At 37.7% G+C, this 19,410-nt stretch overlaps 1 protein-coding gene across 1 annotated transcript in view; it reads left to right on the forward strand.

Moving 5' to 3' along the window:
- MAP9 (microtubule associated protein 9) overlaps positions 1 to 18,332 on the forward strand; it is a 34,761-nt gene extending 16,429 nt beyond the window's left edge. The window contains exons 9-14 of the mRNA XM_035022855.1: positions 845 to 1,013; positions 2,180 to 2,269; positions 3,697 to 3,858; positions 3,991 to 4,136; positions 4,318 to 4,450; positions 17,208 to 18,332. Coding sequence (XP_034878746.1) covers positions 845 to 1,013; positions 2,180 to 2,269; positions 3,697 to 3,858; positions 3,991 to 4,136; positions 4,318 to 4,450; positions 17,208 to 17,330 — 823 coding nt within the window. The 3' untranslated portion in view covers positions 17,331 to 18,332. The remainder of the gene's footprint in view (positions 1 to 844; positions 1,014 to 2,179; positions 2,270 to 3,696; positions 3,859 to 3,990; positions 4,137 to 4,317; positions 4,451 to 17,207) is intronic.
- Positions 18,333 to 19,410: the final 1,078 nt, after the last annotated feature.

The following is a 19,410-nucleotide window of genomic DNA, read 5'->3' on the forward strand; positions in this document are numbered from 1 at the left end:
TGAAAAGGAGTTGATTAGAGGTTCTCTATACTCTACATAGTTCCTGGGATAGAGTTGCTTTCCTGTTTTTCCTCAGACAGCACATACACAGTAATAGAGCTGAAGTCCAGCATTATATTTCTCTATTAACTACCTTTGTCTCACACATGGAAACTGTACTTAAAACCTTGAGGTTCTATGGACTAAGTTGGCTTATTGAAATGATAAGACTCTATATTGCTTCATTCACACTGAGGATAATGAATGCCTAACTCATAAATGCTGCTCAAAACCTTCTCGTCTTTTAAATTACCATAAATCAAATAAAACAAGAGTCAGCAAACTTTAACTGTAAATTGCCAGTTACTACATGTATTAGACTTTGTAGGCCGTACAGTCACTGTTGTAACTACTCAGTTCTGCTGGTGTAGCAGGGAAACAGCTGTGGTGCAGAAACTTACGAAATAAACTGTACAAAACCAGATCATGGGCCATATTTTCCCGCCAACCCCTGAAATAGAGGATGTTATTCTAACTTTATATTTAGAGTTGTTTTTTGTAACAAAATGATACAAGAGACTTAAAATCTGCTTTATTAATATTATTTTTTCCATGTAACTTGAGATGTAGTCCATTTTTCTTAAAAATGTTCTAATTATAATTACCTTGAAAGAGCAATCAGTTTGAATCTCTTAGTAGACTAAGAAAAAACTATCATTGTCCTTTTTTATCATCACTTTCAAAGTACTTATAATTTATTAATTTACAATATAATTTAAAATATAGTAATTGCAAATTCTAATGAATTTTTCTTCTACCAAGTGCAACTGTAATATTTTATGTTGATTTATTTGGATCTTTTCAGGTTAATGACCTCTGAATTTTTAAAGAAATCTAGTTCTATAAGGAGACCTCCATCAACAACCACCTCTTCTCACTATTTAGGGACTTTGAAAGTCTTGGATCAAAAGCCTTCACAGAAACAGAATGTAGAACCTGAAAGAGCAGACAGCATAAGGGCAGTTGTTTACCAGGTAAAAAGGAAAACATCTAACAAAAAATGAAGAACTGATCACGTAATAAGGTTACCTGTTTATCAAGGAATAAAACGACCCTGTCAGAAATGGTGGCTTAATACTTAATTTATTGGGAGAGATGTTCTTTTATAATACCTCAGCAACCCAAAGGTTTTTTTTATTAAATTTTTTCCTTCCAAGCTTTGCTTAACTGATTCATGGTTGTTTAAGAGAATACGCCATAGCAACTTACAAAAATACGATAAAAGCAAAAATACTGTTAAGGTCTATATGTGTTTTTATACTTTTTCTCCTTAAAATGTATATTGTTAAGAATAAAAAGAGTTTTAATTTTTTCCCGAGACTTGGCATTAAGCTTAACAGAAAAAGACTTTCCTGATTTTTACACAGTTCCAAAAGAGGTCCTTTTTTTTTTTTTTGTCTTGTTTGTTATACAAAATAGTACACTTTAGAAAATTATACTTGTAAATTTCAGAGAAAAATGTTAACTTATGTAGCCATTATATTCAATCTTTGAAGTCTGTTGTTAAAACTAAGAAAGATAAGGTTTATTTTCTTAACTCATGCTCATCTTTATATATTAGAATATTATCAGAAAAAGAAAAATGATACTAGTTTATATAGAACTTCTAAATTTTGTGTTTTGCTCTTTTAAAATTTCTTGGGTGCCTCAGTGGCTCCGTTGGTTAAGTGTCTGCCTTCAGCTCAGGTCATGATCTCAGGGTCCTGGGATTGAGTCCTGCATCGGGCTCCCTGCTCAGCAGGGAGTCTGCTTCTTCCTCTTCCTCTGCCCCTCTCCCTTGCTCCTGCTCTCTCTCTTTCTCTCTTCCCCTCACTCTCAAATAAATAAATAAAATCTTAAAATAAAATAAAAATTCTGTCAAATATTTCAGAAATGGATAAGAATTCTGATTCATTTGGGAAACTGAATATTACATACTTTTTTTTTAAAGATTTTATTTATTTATTTTTTCGAGGGAGAGTGAGAGAGAGAGAGAGAGGCATCATGAGTGTGGGGAGGGGCAGAGGGAGAAGCAGAACCCCGCTGAGCAGGGTGCCTGATGTAGGACTGGATCCCATGACCTGAGCTGAAGGCAGACACTTAACCAACTGAGCCACCCAGGCATCCTGAATATTACATATTGTTTTTCTTGTTTTCACAGGAGTGGTTATTAAAGAAAAATGTGTATTTACATGAAATGCACAGAATTAAAAGGATCGAAAGTGAAAACTTAAGGATCCAAAATGAACAGGTATTCTGAAATATAGAAGTGGAAAATATTCTGGGTTTTTAAGTCAGTAAAATATCTGAGTAACATTTCTAAATCCAGTCTTTTTTTAAATGGCAAAATAACATGTAATATAAAAGAATTGATCACTGATTTTATTTCTCTGGTACTTCACACATTTTTAGTTTGATATAAATATAGCCATCTTACATAAAAACAGATGCTCAGAGATTTCTGGTTTTATATGTGTGGAATAGATTTGACACGACTGATTAGGAACTTATTATTACTTGTGACCTCCTATTCACTCTTACTTTACTTTTCACTGTTAAAAATTGACTTCAATCTTATAGCTTAGCCAAGAACGTAAAGGGTCATCAGGTAGGAACCTCCAATTTTCCTCTTCTCCACCTTGAATTTTATATGTATCCTTAAGACCAGCTCTTACCTGGGCTCTTGACCAGTATCCTTCCCATTCACTGTAGCTGACTCTTGTTTCAGTCTGGCCTGTACTTCAGTCTCTACCTCTAACTCCTGCCTGGGGGCCCAAACAGGCTTAGTTCCCTCCCGACTTCTAAACTAGAAGCCTTTCCCTCTGACGCCAAGTACTAAATGGATTTAGAAGGAACCCCAGGTCCCCAGTGCCTGGGACCGCATGGAGCAGCCATGCATGGGTGCGCCTGCATCCCCATCAGCACCTCTGCGGCCTTAGATGGCTGTGCCCACTGCCCAACACCTTCTCATGTCCTGTTCGCACCTCGGTGAGGTGGCTTGTACCTTTACTTCTAAAGCATGTTTTCTCTTTATAAGTCTTCATGTCATTTAACGTTAAGCAATAAGACAAAGAATACTATGGGATTAGATGGCGGTAAGCCAAGTAATAACATTCTTACCGAACCCTCACCTACATCTTTTCCGGTCTGGCACCCAGTTTCAACATTCGGGCTGCGTTTATTTTTTAACAGGTTTATGCTTTGATGTCAGTCCAAACTCGGGTTCAAAGCAAAGATCCAGGGCTTCCTGCGTGACTTGGCAGGTTGACCTCACTCTGACTTACTTTATAAGCCTGGAACTTTCCTGATCTTTTTCTTGTAATGGAATGTTTTATTATGAGCATTTTGCAGTAGCACTCAGCCTATTATAGTTTATTTTGATAACATTTGTATAGTACGCTTCCAAAAAAGAGTTCTTTCCCGTGAATAGCAGATCAATATCTGATAAATGATTTTAGAAAAGGACATTTTAAACTGCAATGAATAATTCTGATAACATTTTTCTTCTAAATCCACTTGTCCCAACCATTCTAAAGACGTTACCTGCTTTGAAAAACAATATCTAGAAATGATGACTATGAAGGGAATTCAACACAATCTGTATGTGTGTGTCTGTATCTACCGCTGTCTGTCCGTCTGTTTATACACACACGTCCGTCTCTTATTTTTTTGAAATAGAAAAGAGCTGCTAAGAGAGAAGAAGCGTTAGCATCCTTTGAGGCCTGGAAGGCTATGAAAGAAAAGGAAGCAAAGAAAATAGCTGCCCAAAAAAGGCTTGAGGCAAAAAACAAGAAGAGAACAGAGGAAGAAAATGCCGTGAGAAAGGGAGAAGCGCTGCAGGTACTCAGTGGCTTGGTGTCCCTGCCTGCATCATGTCGCCTTCTCTGACTACTGTAGATTAGTGATGAGCTGTGGCTCTTCTTCTGTGATCACTTTCACAGTTAACAAGAAAATCGTTATGAACTTTTTCAGGCCTTTGAACGATGGAAGGAGAAAAAAATGGAATATCTTAGAGAGAAAAATAAGAAGGAGAGAGAATATGAAAGAGCAAAGAAGCAGAAAGAGGAGGAAACGATTGCTGAGAAAAGGAAAGATAACCTAACCGCCGTTGAGAAATGGTAATCCCAAAGGAGGGCTATTTTGGTAGATTTCAAGTGAATAACACTTTAGGCTCTTAAAAAGATTATTTGCTTGAAACTTACTAACGCATCGCCATCTCATTATGGCAAGGATGTATTAGGGAATCTTTATTATATCCTCCCCCGTTAACCGTCCAGTGTTCTCTACTATCCTACATAGGAATGAAAAGAAGGACACTTTTTTCAAAGAAAAGGAGAAAGAGAAAATAAATGAGAAAAGAAGAGAAGAACTGAAAAGAGCAGAGAAAAAAGATAAAGATAAGCAAGCTATTGATGAATATGAAAAATGGCTGGTAGGTATTATCTGTTAATGCTCTTGTGTCTTGTGAATGTACTTTACTTGTGACTTTTCCATCCATTTCCATCCAATTTTCTTTGTCTCTGCCTACTGACCATTTTTACCTGAAGCTGCGTTGTGGAATCCGTTCTCTCCACATGTCTGTCATTTTGTCTTTGATTTACTCATTTCTGTTGATTCTTTTACTATTCCCTCAAGCACTCAGACTTAAAACTTCAGGCATAATGTTCTCCCTTATCTGCATCCCGACAGTCAGTCACTTACCAATCACACCTGTTCTTCCTTTGCAACGATTCTTACGTCTAAAATCATGGAGAGGGTGCCTGGGGGCTCAGTCATTAAGCGTCTGCCTTCGGCTCAGGTCATGATCTCAGGGTCCTGGATCGAGCCCCACATCGGGCTCCCTGCTCGGCGGGAAGCCTGCTTCTCCCTCTCCCACTCCCCCTGCTTGTGTTCCCTCTCTTGCTGTGTGTGTGTCTCTCTCTCTGTCAAATAAATAAATAAAATCTTTAAAAAAATAAATAAATAAATAAAAATGATGGAGAGCTGACAAGTGCACTGCCGACGGTATGCCAGACTATTTTAGGTGGGACTTGTCATGACACATAGTAATACTGAATTGAATAGTGAGATGGTTATTCCATTTTTTAAGTTCTCTTTTGCTCTTTCTAATGACCCCAAGGAGGAGGTTTCGTTTTGGTGTTGTTTAGCGAAAGAAAGTAAGTAGGAAGTTTGGGAGGAAAATGTCTAGCTGGACTTAACATTATTTTGTTTTTTATATTTTTTGTTTGTTTTAATGTATCTATGTTTATAGTTATTTTTCATTGGTGCTAAGCAAAATACTGGTTTCTGTCTTAAAGTATCATTATAAATATGCATGTTTATCATTTTTTGACCAAGTAAGGCATTCATATGAATAAGTACTTTATACATGAGTACGGGACACATTCGTATGAGTGGCTAGCACATCCCATGTTGCGGCAATCAAAACGTGTAAAATTGCTCCACTGGCTTTAGGATCCAGTTGAGTTTCTTTCCAGTAGGAATTCTTGTCAAACCTATTTTGAATTCACATCAATCTGCTAGTTAAAAGTACTGTCCAGTGTATTTTTTTTTTTAAGATTTTATTTATTTATTTGACAGAGAGAGACACAGCGAGAGAGGGAACGCAAGCAGGGGAAGTGGGAGAGGGAGAAGCAGGCTCCCCGCGGAGCAGGGAGCCCAATGTGGGATTGGATCCCAGGACCCTGGGAGCATGACCCGAGCTGAAGGGAGATGCTCAACCGACTGAGCCACCCAGGCGTCCCTGTCCAGGGTATTCTGTGGTTGTATTTCTCTGGTTAGGACTGCACTTGAGCAGCCTTTCATTTGTATAAGGGCCATTTGTAATTTTGTTTGTAAATTGTTAATTCATAGACTTTGCACATTTTTCTCTTGGTCTTTTTCTTGATTTTTAGAAGCTTGTTTATATACCAGGGCAATTAGCCTGTCATTTCTGGTAGGAGTTACAACTACTTTTTTCCCATTGCTTTGTTGGTCTCTCAACTTTGCATATAGTATTTTATGCCATGAAAATTTTTATTTTATTTTCTGGTGTCAAATTTATCAGTCTTTTGGGTTCTGATTTTCAAGTGTAGTTGAAAAAAACTTTCTTTATAACTCGAGGTTAAATGAAATGCTCCCATTTTCCTTCTAGTAACATTATGACTTAATATCTTCGCATTTTAACATTTGATTCACTTGTAATTTACCTTGATAATACTGAGATACATGATTTGGACTTTATTTTTTCCAACTCATCTCCTATGAAATAGCCTATCTTTTACCCATTGATTTGAAGTACTGCCTTTGTTATATGATACCTTCTCAGATTTTAGGGTGTTTCTTGACTTTCTGTTCTGTGGTCAATCTCAAATCTCATGGTACATGTTCCAGTACCATACTGTTTCATTATCAGGGCTTTATATATTTTCATATCTGTTTTGGTTAATCTTTCTTCATAGCTCTTCTTTCAAAGTATTTGACTGTTACTGTTTACTTTTTCACATCAACTTTAGAACCAGCAGTAGCTAGAGAGGCATGCAGGACACAAAGCAGGCTATTTAAGATAGGATAAAAAGATGAAGCACTTAGGAATAAATTTAAGAAATGTGCAAGACCACTATGAAGAAAATTTTAGAGCACTTCCGCAGGACCCAAATAAAGACTTGAGAACATGGATCAAAACTGCTCTTGGATAGAAACACTCAGTCTTATAATGATGTTATAGATGTCAGTGCTCCCTGAAGTAATTTACAAATTTAATGTAATCCTAGTAAAATACCAACAGAATTTCTTCTTGCTTACGTATTGATTTTACTGCTGCTTTATGCTAATTCCTTGCAGAAAAACAGTAAGAAAATAAAGTGATCAAAATTGGTTGGATGGTTTGAATGAGGAAGGTAGTGTTTCATGATGGCTTCCTTAAACTCTTAAAGAGTGCTTGCTTCTAAGAAAAATTAAACTCTTCTTCTATCAAGGAAACATACCAACTGTGCCAGATCACTCAGGGCAACTAAATGTACATGTTTTTCAGTTTTATTTTCACATACTCTTGAAGATGGAATAGAATTTTCTTAATGACTAAGTCACCGTGAGGTACATTATGTTTATTACGGTATTTAGTCACTTTCTTATTCTCATCAGCCCTCTGGAGAACAAAAACTCATCAATCAAAGATGAAAATGAAAATAACTTGTTTTGATATGTAGTATAATCTCGACAAATATAATGCTACTTACAAAAACATCCAATCACAATATGTTACAGATCTAGCCCTCCAAATTACCAATTTCTTATTGCAATTTATTTGCAGAAAGAATGGAAAAATACCCCACATGGAAGTCTAAGAACTTCAATTTTCTTTTTTTTTTTTTTTAATTTTATTGTTATGTTAGTCACCATACAATACATCCTTAGTTTTTGATGTGGTGATCCACGATCCATTGTTTTCGTATTACACCCAGTGCTCCATGCAGTACGTGCTCTCCTTAATACCCATCACTGGGCTAACCAATCCCCCCCCCCCCCAAACCCTGTTTGTTTCTCAGGTCCACAGTCTCTCATGGTTCATCTCTCCCTCCAATTCCACCCCCCCCCATTTTTCCCTTCCTTCTCCTAATGTCCTCCATGTTATTCCTTATGTTCCACAAATAAGTGAAACCATATGATAACTGATTTTCTCTGTTTGACTTATTTCACTTAGCATAATCTCCTCCAGTCCCATCCATGTTGATGTAAAAGTTGGGTATTCATCCTTTCTGATGGCTGAGTAATATTCCATTGTATATATGGACCACATCTTCTTTATCCATTCATCTGTTGAAGGGCATCTCGGCTCTTTCCACAGTTTGGCTATTGCGGACATTGCTGCTATGAACATTGGGGTGCATATGGCCCTTCTTTTCACTACATCTGTGTCTTTGGGGTAAATACCCAGTAGTGCAATTGGTGGGTCATAGGGTAGCTTTATTTTTAAATTTTTGAGGAACCTCCACACTGTTTTCCAAAGTGGCTGTACCAACTTGCATGCCCACCAAGAGTGTAAGAGGGTTCCCCTTTCTCCACAACCTCTCCGACATTTGTTGTTTCTTTCCCTGTCCATTTTGGCCATTCTAACTGGTGTAAGGTGGTATCTCAGTGTGGTTTTGATTTGGATTTCCCTGATAGCTAATGATGATGAACATTTTTTCATGTGTCTGTTAGCCATTTGTATGTCTTCTTCAGAGAAGTGTCTTTTCATATCTTCTGCCCACTTTTTGACTTGATTATTTGTTTTTTGGGTGTTGAGTTTGAGAAGTTCTTTGTAGATCTTGGATACCAGCCCTTTATCTGTAGTGTCATTTGCAAATATCTTCTCCCATTCTGTGGGTTGCCTCTTTGTTTTGTCGACTGTTTCCTTTGCTGTGCAGAAGTTTTTATCTTGATGAAGTCCCAAAAAGTTCATTTTTGCTTTTGTTTCACTAGCTTTTGAGATGTATCTTGAAAGAAGTTGCTGTGGCCGATGTCAAAGAGGTTACTGCCTATGTTCTCCTCTAGGATTTTGATGGATTCCTGTCTCACATTGAGGTCTTTCATCCACTTTGAGTTTATCTTTGTGAATGGTGTTAGAGAATGGTCAAGTTTCATTCTTCTGCATGTGGCTGTCCAATTTTCCCAGCACCATTTATTGAAGAGACTGTCTTTCTTCCATTGCATGTTTTTTCCTGCTTTGTCAAAGATTATTTGACCATAGAGTTGAGGGTCCGTATCTGGATTCTCTATTCTGTTCCATTGGTCTCTATGTCTGTTTTTTTGTTTGTTTGTTTTTGTGCCAGTACCATGCTGTCTTGGTGATCACAGCTTTGTAATATAGCTTGAAATCGGGTAATGTGGTGCCCCCAGCTTTGTTTTTCTTTTTCAACATCTCCTTGGCGATTCGGGGTCTTTTCTGATTCCATACAAATTTTAGGATTGTTTGTTCCAGCACTTTGAAAAATGTCATAGGAATTTTGATCGGGATGGCATTGAAGGTATAGATTGCTCTGGGTAGCATAGACATTTTAACAATGTTTATTCTTCCGATCCATGAGCATGGAATATTTTTCCATCTTTTTGTGTCTTCTTCAATTTTTTTCATGAGTGTTTTGTAGTTCCTAGAGTATAGATCCTTTACCTCTTTGGTTAGGTTTATTCTGAAGTATCTTATGGTTTTTGGTGCTATTGTAAATGGAATCATTTCTCTAATTTCTCTTTCTACAGTTGCGTTGTTAGTGTGTAAGAAAGCAACTGACTTCTGTGCATTGATTTTGTATCCTGCCACATTACTGAATTGCTGGATGAGTTCTAGTAATTTGGGGGTGGAGTCTTTTGGGTTTTCCACATAAAGTATCATGTCATCTGCAAAAAGAGAGAGTTTGACTTCTTCTTTGCCAATTTGAATACTTTTATTTCTTTTTGTTGTCTGATTGCTGTTGCTAGGACTTCTGGTGCCATGTTGAAAAATAGTGGCAAGAGTGGGCATCCTTGTCTGTTCCTGATCTTAAGGGAAAGGCTCTCAGCTTTTCCCCACTGAAGATGATATTCGCTGTGGGTTTTTCATAGGTGGATTTTATGAACTTGAGGAATGTTCCCTCTATCCCTAAACTCTGAAGAGTTTTAATCAGGAAAGGATGTTGTATTTTGTCAAATGCTTTTTCTGCATCAATTGAGAGGACCATCTGGTTCTTCTCCCTCCTCTTATTAATGTGTTCTATCACATTGATTGATTTGCGAATGTTGAACCGCCCTTGCATCCCAGGGATAAATCCCACTTGGTCATGGTGGATGATCCTTTTAATGTATTGTTGGATCCTATTAGCTAGGATTTTGTTGAGGATTTTGGAATCCATATTCATCAGGGATATTGGTCTGAAATTCTCCTTTTTGATGGGGTCTTTGCCTGGTTTGGGGATTAAGGTATTGCTGGCCTCATAGAATGAGTTTGGAAGTTTTCCTTCTGTTTCTATTTTTTGAAACAGCTTCAGTAGAATAGATATTATTTCTTCTTTGAATGTTTGGTAGAATTCCCCAGGGAATCCATGAGGCCCTGGACTCTTGTTTTTTGGGAGGTTTTTGATCACTGCTTCAATCTCGTTACTGGTTATTGGCCTATTCAGGTTGTCAATTTCTTCCTGTTTCAGTCTTGGCAGCTTATAGGTTTCCAGGAAGGCCTCCATTTCATCCAGATTGCTCAGTTTATTGGCATATAGTTGTTGATAATAATTTCTAATAATTGTTTCTATTTCCTTGGTGTTAGTCGTGATCTCTCCCCTTTCATTCATAATTTTATTAATTTGGGTCCTTTCTCTTTTCTTTTGGATAAGTCTGGCCAGTGGTTTATCGATCTTATTAATTCTTTCAAAGAACCAACTTCTAGTTTCATTGGTCTGATCTACTGTGTTTCTGGTTTCTAATTCATTGATTTCTGCTCTAATTTTAATTATTTCTCTTCTAATGCATGGCTTAGGCGTCATTTGTTGCTTTTTCTCTAGTTCTTTAAGGTGTAGAGGTAGTTGGTGAATTTGGGATTTTTCTGTTTTTTTGAGTGAGGCTTGGATGGCTATGTATTTCCCCCTTAGGACTGCCTTTGCAGTATCCCATAGGTTTTGGACCGATGTGTTTTCGTTCTCATTGATTTCCATGAATTGTTTAAGTTCTTCTTTGATTTCCTGGTTGACCCAAACATTCTTGAGCAGAGTGGTCTTTAGCTTCCAAGTGTTTGAATTTCTGCCAAATTTTTTCTTGTGATTGAGTTCCAGTTTTAGAGCATTGTGGTCTGAGAATATGCAGGGAATAATCTCAATCTTTTGATATCGGTTGAGACCTGATTTGTGACCCAGTATATGGTCTATTCTGGAGAAAGTTCCATGTGCACTCGAGAAGAATGAGTATTCTGTTGTTTTATGGTGGAATGTTCTGTAAATATCTATGAGGTCCATCTGGTCCAATGTATCATTCAAAGCTCTTGTTTCCTTGTTGATTTTCTGCTTAGATGATCTGTCCATTGCTGAGAGTGGAGTACTGAGGTCTCCTACAATTAACGTATTGTTATCAATATGACTCTTTATTTTGGTTAACAGTGGGCTTATATAGATGGCTGCTCCCATGTTGGGGGCATAGATATTTACAATTGTTAGATCTTCTTGTTGGATAGACCCTTTAAGAATGATATAGTGTCCTTCTGTGTCTCTTATTACAGACTTTAGTTTAAAATCTAATTTGTCTGATATAAGAATTGCTACCCCAGCTTTCTTTAGAGGTCCGCTGGCATGGAAGATGGATATCCATCCCTTCACTTTCAGTCTGGATGTGTCTTTAGGTTCAAAATGAGTCTCTTGTAGACAGCATCCTGTCTTTTTATCCAATCTGCAACCCTGTGCCGTTTTATGGGAGCGTTTACGCCATTCACGTTGAGAGTGATTATTGAAAGATATGAATTAATTGTCATCATGTTGCCTGTGAAGACGTTGTTTTTATAGATTGTCCCTGTAAATTTCTGTTGTAGATCACTCTTGGGGTCTTTCTCCTTTTATAGAACCCCCCTTAATATTTCTTGCAGGGCTGGCTTAGTGGTCACATATTCTTTCAGCTTCTGCCGGTCGTGGAAGCGCTGCATCTCTCCATCCATTCTAAATGAAAGCCTTGCTGGATAAAGTATTCTTGGCTGCATGTTCTTCTCATTTAGTACCCTGAATATGTCTTACCAGGCCTTTCTGGCTTACCAGGTCTCTGTGGATAGGTCTGACGTTATTCTGATGTTCCTCCCTCTGTACGTAAGGAATCTCTTCCCCCTAAGTGTCCTTAAGATGGTTTCCTTGGTTCTAAGATTTGCAAGTTTTACTATTACATGCTGGGGTGTTGGCCTGTTTTCCTTGATCTTAGGAGGGATCCTCTCTGCCTCTAGGACTCGAATGTTTGTTTCATTCCCCAGATTAGGGAAGTTCTCAGCTACAATTTGCTCAAATACATCTTCTAGTCCTCTCTCTCTCTCTCCACTCCCTCTGGGATTCCAATTATTCTGACATTGGAACGCTTCATAGTGTCCCTTATTTCTCTGATTCTATTTTCATGGATTCTGAGTTCTTTTTCCCTGGCCTCCTTTTTTCCCTTTTTATCTATTGTATTGTCTTCCAGGTCGCTTAATCTCTCTTCTGTCTCAGTTACCCTAGCTGTTAGATTATCTAGAGTGGATCAGATCTCATTGATAGCATTTTTAAGTTCTGCCAATTCCCCTTTTATTTCTGCCCTTAGAGACTCTATGTTGCCATTAAATGATTTCTCCATTCTAGCCATTGTCTTCACAATTGCTAGCCTGAATTCCATCTCCGACATCTTGGTTATAGCTGCATCCATTTGTAAATCTGCAGCATAAGTCATAATCTCTGAGTCTTTTCTATTTTGGGGGCTCCTCCTCCTAGTCATTCTGTTGATGGGTATTTGAGGGAATGTATAGAGTCCAAATTATTGACCAGAACCCAAGCAAGATGCACCTGTTTTCTTGGGACCTTAGGGTTGCTGGCCTCTTGTTTTCCCAGCCTGTCTTCTGCGGGAGGGGCCTGCCGCGCTGTTACTCAGGCAACCCTGTTTGGGCGGAGTTGCCCTGCGCCCCTGTGGTGGGGGATGTGCTCAGCAGGAATCAGTCTTTGGGGCTTTTGTTCTCTGGCGCCTTTCCCTGGTGGCTTCCCGCGTCTCTTCTGCAAGTCAGAGCAGAAGAGACCGTTTCCAACCCTCTGCCTCAGAGCAGAGAGACCGCAGTCTGTTCTTCAGTGAGCTCTCCAGGCCACACCGTCTCCGTTTCTGTCCGTCCTGCTATAAACTGCAGCGTCCTGGGTTGTGCGCCCCTCCGCAGCACTCCCAGTCCTGCCTCCAGGTCAGGGTACCTCTCTGCCCTTTGTGCTTCTAAAACCGCCAGCCGCTCGTAGTTCGCAGGTGCAACTCCACCGCTCCGGGTTTCCACCCCGGGGGCTACAGTTCACCGGTGCGACCCTGGCGCTCTGGGTTTCCGTCTCGGGGGCTGCAGTTCATGTGCGCGCGACCCCGCCGGTCTGGTTTTCCACCCCGGGGGCTGCCCTAAAGTCCTTTCCCAGTGCTACCGGTCTGTGAGTCTGTGCCCCATCCGCAGCACACGAGGCTGTCACTCACTGGCGGGGTAGGATCCCCATGGCCAGGCACCCTCCCGCTGCCATTTATCCTCCGATATCTGCCCGCAGAATCACGGCTCTCCGCTTTGTACCTCAAAACCAACCACCTGCGATATTCTGTTTGTAGAGATCCAGATCTTCTTACATCTCAGGCTGGTTTCATGGGTGCTCAGAGTGGTCTGGTAGATATCCAGCTCAATTCCGGGGACCAGCTGCAATAGGGTCTCCTACTCCTCCGCCATCTTTCCTAAGAACTTCAATTTTAATGTAAAGTTACATCTCAAAATTTTGTTATAAAAATCTAGCTTGAGTAGTGAGCATTGGATTGGTTATTGTTTTAGGTGGAGTTACAGCCAAAGATCAGTAAGACTCTCTTCTTCATGCTGGTTCCCAGATTAATTAATAGTTACCATTAATAAGAAAATGAGTAAAAAATTCACACTCCAACAGTCAATACTCAGAAGGACTGTTAACAAGGTTCTTTTGATTATTCCAGATAGCCTTATTGATCATCTTAATTAATATTAAGGTTGATAATTAGTTGCTTATTTCCTATTCTGACTTTCTTAGCCCCTACTAGTAAGAGCAAACTTGTTTCATGTTTCCCTCTCTCTCCCCATGTTAAATGGAATGGACAAAAAGAGGTTTGTTCAGTCAGTTTCTGTGGACATAGCCTAGTCATTGCTTTTCTGCTCCCTAGTTGGAGGGTCTGCCTCTCTCTAATATATAAAATGATTGACAGTGACCCAATTACAGTTTTTTGGTTTTGGGTTTTTTGTTTTGTTTTGTTTTTCTCTATTAGGATTCTGAAAGGAGATTCCCTCTTTGCTTCAGTAGGAGTAGCAAGCATTGGAGGAAAATGTTGAGACAGAAAATAGGAATTTCATACCTCTCTTCATTCCTTTTGTTGTATGTAAATAATTGTATGCTGATGGAAGCCTTGCGTTATGGTATTCTCCTTGCGACACCTCTCAATTCCATACATATGCTGGTGAAAGAATCCTAGACACCTCATAATTTACCAAAATGCTGCCCCTCCCAAGCCATCTAGTCAGCAGAGGCAACATTGTCTAAGGGTTCCTGGATACTGTTGCTCTTTGAGAGAATCACCAATATAAGGAAACCACCAAACTTTATAGTGTTAGCAGAGACTTGGAGAAATGAAGAGACAATCTGAGCTGCAGGATGAAAAGAGCAAGTACTACTAACATTTCAAGCATTCCTGGATTAATGTTTAAATTTCATAGTAATCCTTGCATACTCATTTCTTTGAAGGGAGTGTGTGCAGGGAAACAAAATGGTTCTAAAATTCATCCAGTATAATAAACATGTGAGAATATGAACGATAATATTTTCAAAATAAGATGAAGTGTAGGACTGTTTCCATCAAGCAGTAAAATATAAATTTACCATTCCACTCTCCCATGAACCAGCATTCTTCTCTCCTGGATTATTCCTATCACTTTCCAAAATGTATAATTCTTAATTCCTCATTTGCCTCCAGATGTGGCTCCACATTTCACTGTTCTTTTTTTTAATAGCTAAACTTCTACAATTTTTATTTACCCTTCTTGGTTCTCCATACCCTTTTCACCCTCAGCACACTCCGGACTTGTCTCTTTCACCATCACTATACTGAAACTACTCTTGGAAAGTTAGTTTTGCCAAACCATCTAGCCATCCAGTTGTGTTGTTTTCTGCTACATTCCCCAGACCTCTCAAACATTCTGCATGGTCGCTTTCCCCTTGTGGCAACTGTCTTCTCCCCTGGGTGCCCTGCTCCCCTGGTGTCTCTCATTTCTCTGCCTTCCTCCTCAGTGTCACTGTTGACTTCTCTTAACCTGTGTTCCAGATCTTACCGTGGCCTGCAGGCCCCACAGCACCTCACTCACCTGCCTTTTTATTCTCGTCTGGTACTCCCTCCTGTCTTCCGCTCAGTTTGAGTCGTGCTGGCTCACGCTGGCTCTCTTGTTTCCTCTCACATCCCATGTGTCTCCCACATGTTGGAGCCCTCACACATACTGTTCGCTCTACTTGGAATGCTCTCTCCTCAGTGCCTCTCACAAGGGGCTTCTCTTACCTGTCTTGTCTCACTTTGAAGTGACTTTCCCTGAATCCACTTTTCTTTGAACGTAAGTACTCCCTTTTATTCGTTAACAATCACAACAACTTTTTTATATGTTCCATAGAAATTCTCACCATTTGAAATGATCTGTTGTTTTTTTTAATTGTTTATTAACTATCCGTTTTGAAAATCCCCTGAGGGACAAGGACCAAATCTGTGTGTTTGGATTTTAGAATCACTTTATGCATGGTCTCCAGTATGTATACTGCTTGACCTACAGTAGGATCTCAGTGCTTAACAGTTGAATGAATGAACACAAATCAAAGCAGTGTAATACCAGTAAAATAATAGACACCCCCCCCCAGGATCTCTCAGAACCTGTTACAAGTAAAGATGTGCCATATAATAAAGTGACACAAATTAATAGATGCAAGGAAACTATAACTTGGGTTATTTGTGTGACATTTGGGCATGAAATCACTTCAAAGAAACAGCAATAGAAACTTCAAAAGCACCTAAGCATTAAATATAAAATGCCAAACAGTAGAAGAACTGAAAGAAAATAAGACACTATCAGGTCTTACAGGGATAAGATGCTTTTCTAAACCGAGAAGTGCTATAGAAATAACAAAGGAAAGCATGAACAGATATTGAATTTAAAATCATTAATGCATTAACATAAAAAGTCAGTGTAGGTGCTGCTTGGAGGGTGGATTCCTACAGCCGCTTTGGAAAATAAATCATTTCCCAGCAAAGTTGAACATATTAATACCCTAGAAAACCAACAGTTTCACTCCTAGGCATATACATGGAGGGAAAATCTTGTAAGTACAAGGAAACAAACAGGGATTTTTATAGTATTGTCTTTACATGGAGAAAAAAAATCATGTTTTCAATTACAACAAAAATAGGTTAACAAATGGTGATAAGTTGACATGCTGGAATTCTATGAATATTCTATGGAATATCAATGAACTAGAGCTAGAATTCACATAGCTGGATCTTAGAGATATTAAGATGAATAAAAAAGGAAGTTGCAAAAAATATATAGCATGTTACCTTTTACTCTAATAAAAACATGCAAAACAAAATTACTTGTTTTGGGATTAATAACATTTATAATACAGGTATGAAGAGATGCACTGGAATGCTAAGCATCAAATTGAGAGTAATGGTTACCTCAGTGGGGCGAAGAGGAAGCAGTGTGATGAAGGAATGAACACAGACCCTCAAAAGTATTGGTCGTTTTTTTTTTTTTTTCATAAGGCAGATGGGCATACAGGTTTTGATTACATTATTGTTTAAACAATTGTCTTGGCTGAAATATTAATATTTCTTAATTTTTTTTGCTAAAAAGGACTAAAATTAATGTAGATAAAATGTTGGCTTTGCAAAGATAATATTTATCATATGAAAATATAAAATTGCCAAACATTAAAAGCACTGATACCCATATAGTTAGATGAGGCAGATAATTGAGCAAAAAAATTCACAAAAAGGCTAAAGAAATAAAAATGTGCTCAAGCTTAATAATAAAGAAGCAAAGAAACATGAGACTTAATTTTCAACTATTTATAAAAATTTTTAAGTATCCCTGCTGTCATGACATATTCAACCTTTGCACCCAGTAAATTTAGTTCTGAGAATCTGTTCTCAGAAAGACATCACTAACTTCTCATAATTATACTCTTTGAGTTATAGAATTATAGGTCTTTTTTTCCCATTTTTCATAATTTTGTTTAAATATTGTCACTTTTAATATGAAAAAATAAGTGATCAAGTGGTACATTAATACCTGTTGGTAGTATACTTATAAATGAGCAATATTCTCAACCACTATTCCTTTATAACCAGTTAAATAGGAAGTGACATTTAAATGTCTTATAATAGATTACTTTGTTCTTTAGCAAGCAACTTGATTTGAAAATAATGCTCATATACGTATATAAATTTATAGTTTTCTTTTTCTTTTTTTTTTTTTTTTTTAGGAAAAGAAAGAAAGGCAGGAAAGAATTGAACGAAAACAAAAGAAGCGTCATTCCTTTCTTGAAAATGAGGCACTTCCTCCCTGGAGCCCTCCAAGCAGAACTGTGTTCTCAAAAGTGTTTTGATGATTCTCATTTTTACATTATTTAGTTATTTATCAGTTCACCATTTTAGCCACTATTTATTCAATTACTTATGGTTAGAAGAGTCTATTTTAATTAAATGCCAGCCATTTCCACTGGCAATGGAAAAGATGCTTTGGAGTTTAATCAGTGAAATGATTGAAAGCATTTTTTTGGACTGTAGGTAAACTGCCTCAAATGAGAAAGTAGTAATCAGATTGCTCTTACCATTCTAATGACTCTTTATCATGTCCTCACAGCCCTCACAATCAGATGATCCATGGTCACTTTCTCTAAGCTGTGCATGGTATTTAAGTGTGTTTATTCCCCAGAATGAAAAGGAAACCATCTAGGTACTATAATCATTGAAATAATTGAATCTCTGAATGAGTGTGCATCTAGATTCAGGTTTTAAAAGGAATTGTCGCTGGGTGTGTGTGTGTGTGTGTGTGTGTGTATTTTTTTCCTCGCAAAACTGATCTTAAGCTTGAGCAGTTGCACTTAAACTGTGCAAGTTAGAGTTTCAGTCAGTTGAGGCAGTAGTTCAGTAGAACTCAAATCATCAAGGCATTTTGTTTAAAAAGTTTGCCTTATGTTTTAATATGAGTTTTATCTGTTCCAGACCTTAATGTGACAATCATAGGCACTTTATAATGAGTAGACCTCTGAAATGTGTCTTCTAGATTCTATCTCACTTTATTATTTCAGTGGTACCAAAAAAAAATACCCATTTCTTGGTAGTGAATATACTTATACAGTAGTTATGGAAATTCCATAAGAGCTCAAGGTCATTATCACTGTTAATAATTTTTTCCAGACTAAAGCCATAAAGGTGATAAAGGCAATTTTTGATCTCTTAGCTTTTTCCAGAGTCTTATAGCTTATATTTAGAAGACAGCTGTATAGGAAGACAATTTGTAGAAAATGCCCAAAGAATCTTTATTTATTTATTTGATCACTGCATATCTTTATATTAATTGAACTTGTACTTGAACTGCTCAGCTAGTTTATCACAGACCAAATGTATGCTCTCAGAGCTGAAATACTACTTTAGCCAATGATGCCATGCAATGCTGGATGAGAATAAATAATTACTATTTATTAAGCACCTAATGTGTGCCCTCTGCTGGATCTTTACAAATGTCAATTCTTATCTTTACAACAGCTATTCAATGTAGGTGTTATTTTGCAGATAAAAAATACTGAGACTCGGAGAAATAACTTGCCATACATTTAGCATGTGACAGAATTGGGATTAGAATTAAGTCTTTCTCCCTCCAGAATCAATATGCTCATTTTTATGCTCTGTATTATATCAACTTTACAAACACATTTTACCTCTCAGATCCTAAAATCATGTATTGTTATCTGGAGATTATCTTTCCTTTAAGAAATATCTGTTTGTTTTTAGAGATGGTGAACTTTATTAGATCTATGAAATGAAAGAAGTTTCCATAATATTTAAAGATTTAGTCAAATGCCTTGTACCTACTGTTAGAATGTCAGGAAAGCCAGCAGGTTGTAGAACATAGGTTTTAAGATAGTCACTCAGGAGGTTTCACTCAGAGGCTTAACCTCGTTGCAGTGTATGTGCAAGATAAGGAAGATATAATGGATCACTTTCTATGATCACATCAGTGCTACAGATAAATTTGTTTTAAATTTATAAACAAAACTAGAAGCCTTTTTATACTGCCAGGAACTAGGAGCGTACTGCATGAACTTGAAACTGTTACCATCAACATGTATTATCAACATGGGATTTAGCTCCTTTCATTTTCACCAAATATATATATGGTGCCTACCAGAATGAATCGTTGTTTCTGGTATCAAATTAGCTATTCAGAGCTAAAAAGGTATTTGCAAATTTCAGGAAAGTAAAAGGAAGAAAGATCAGGGACATGAGATCATAAATGTATGTGTCATAAATTTCATATTAAATATTTGCTTAAACTTCCCAATTATTTTCTTCTTCATTATCATATTTAGTAGCTTGCCATTATCGTTTCTTAGTTGTTGTGAGCATTAAATGAAATGAGTAATTAAAGCATATGGCATTGTTTACATTTATTGCCTATCAAGA

The sequence above is a fragment of the Mirounga leonina genome, unplaced genomic scaffold (assembly GCF_011800145.1).
Source record: "Mirounga leonina isolate KUSES-001 unplaced genomic scaffold, KU_Mleo_1.0 Mir_176, whole genome shotgun sequence".
Taxonomy (NCBI): Eukaryota; Metazoa; Chordata; class Mammalia; order Carnivora; family Phocidae; genus Mirounga; species Mirounga leonina.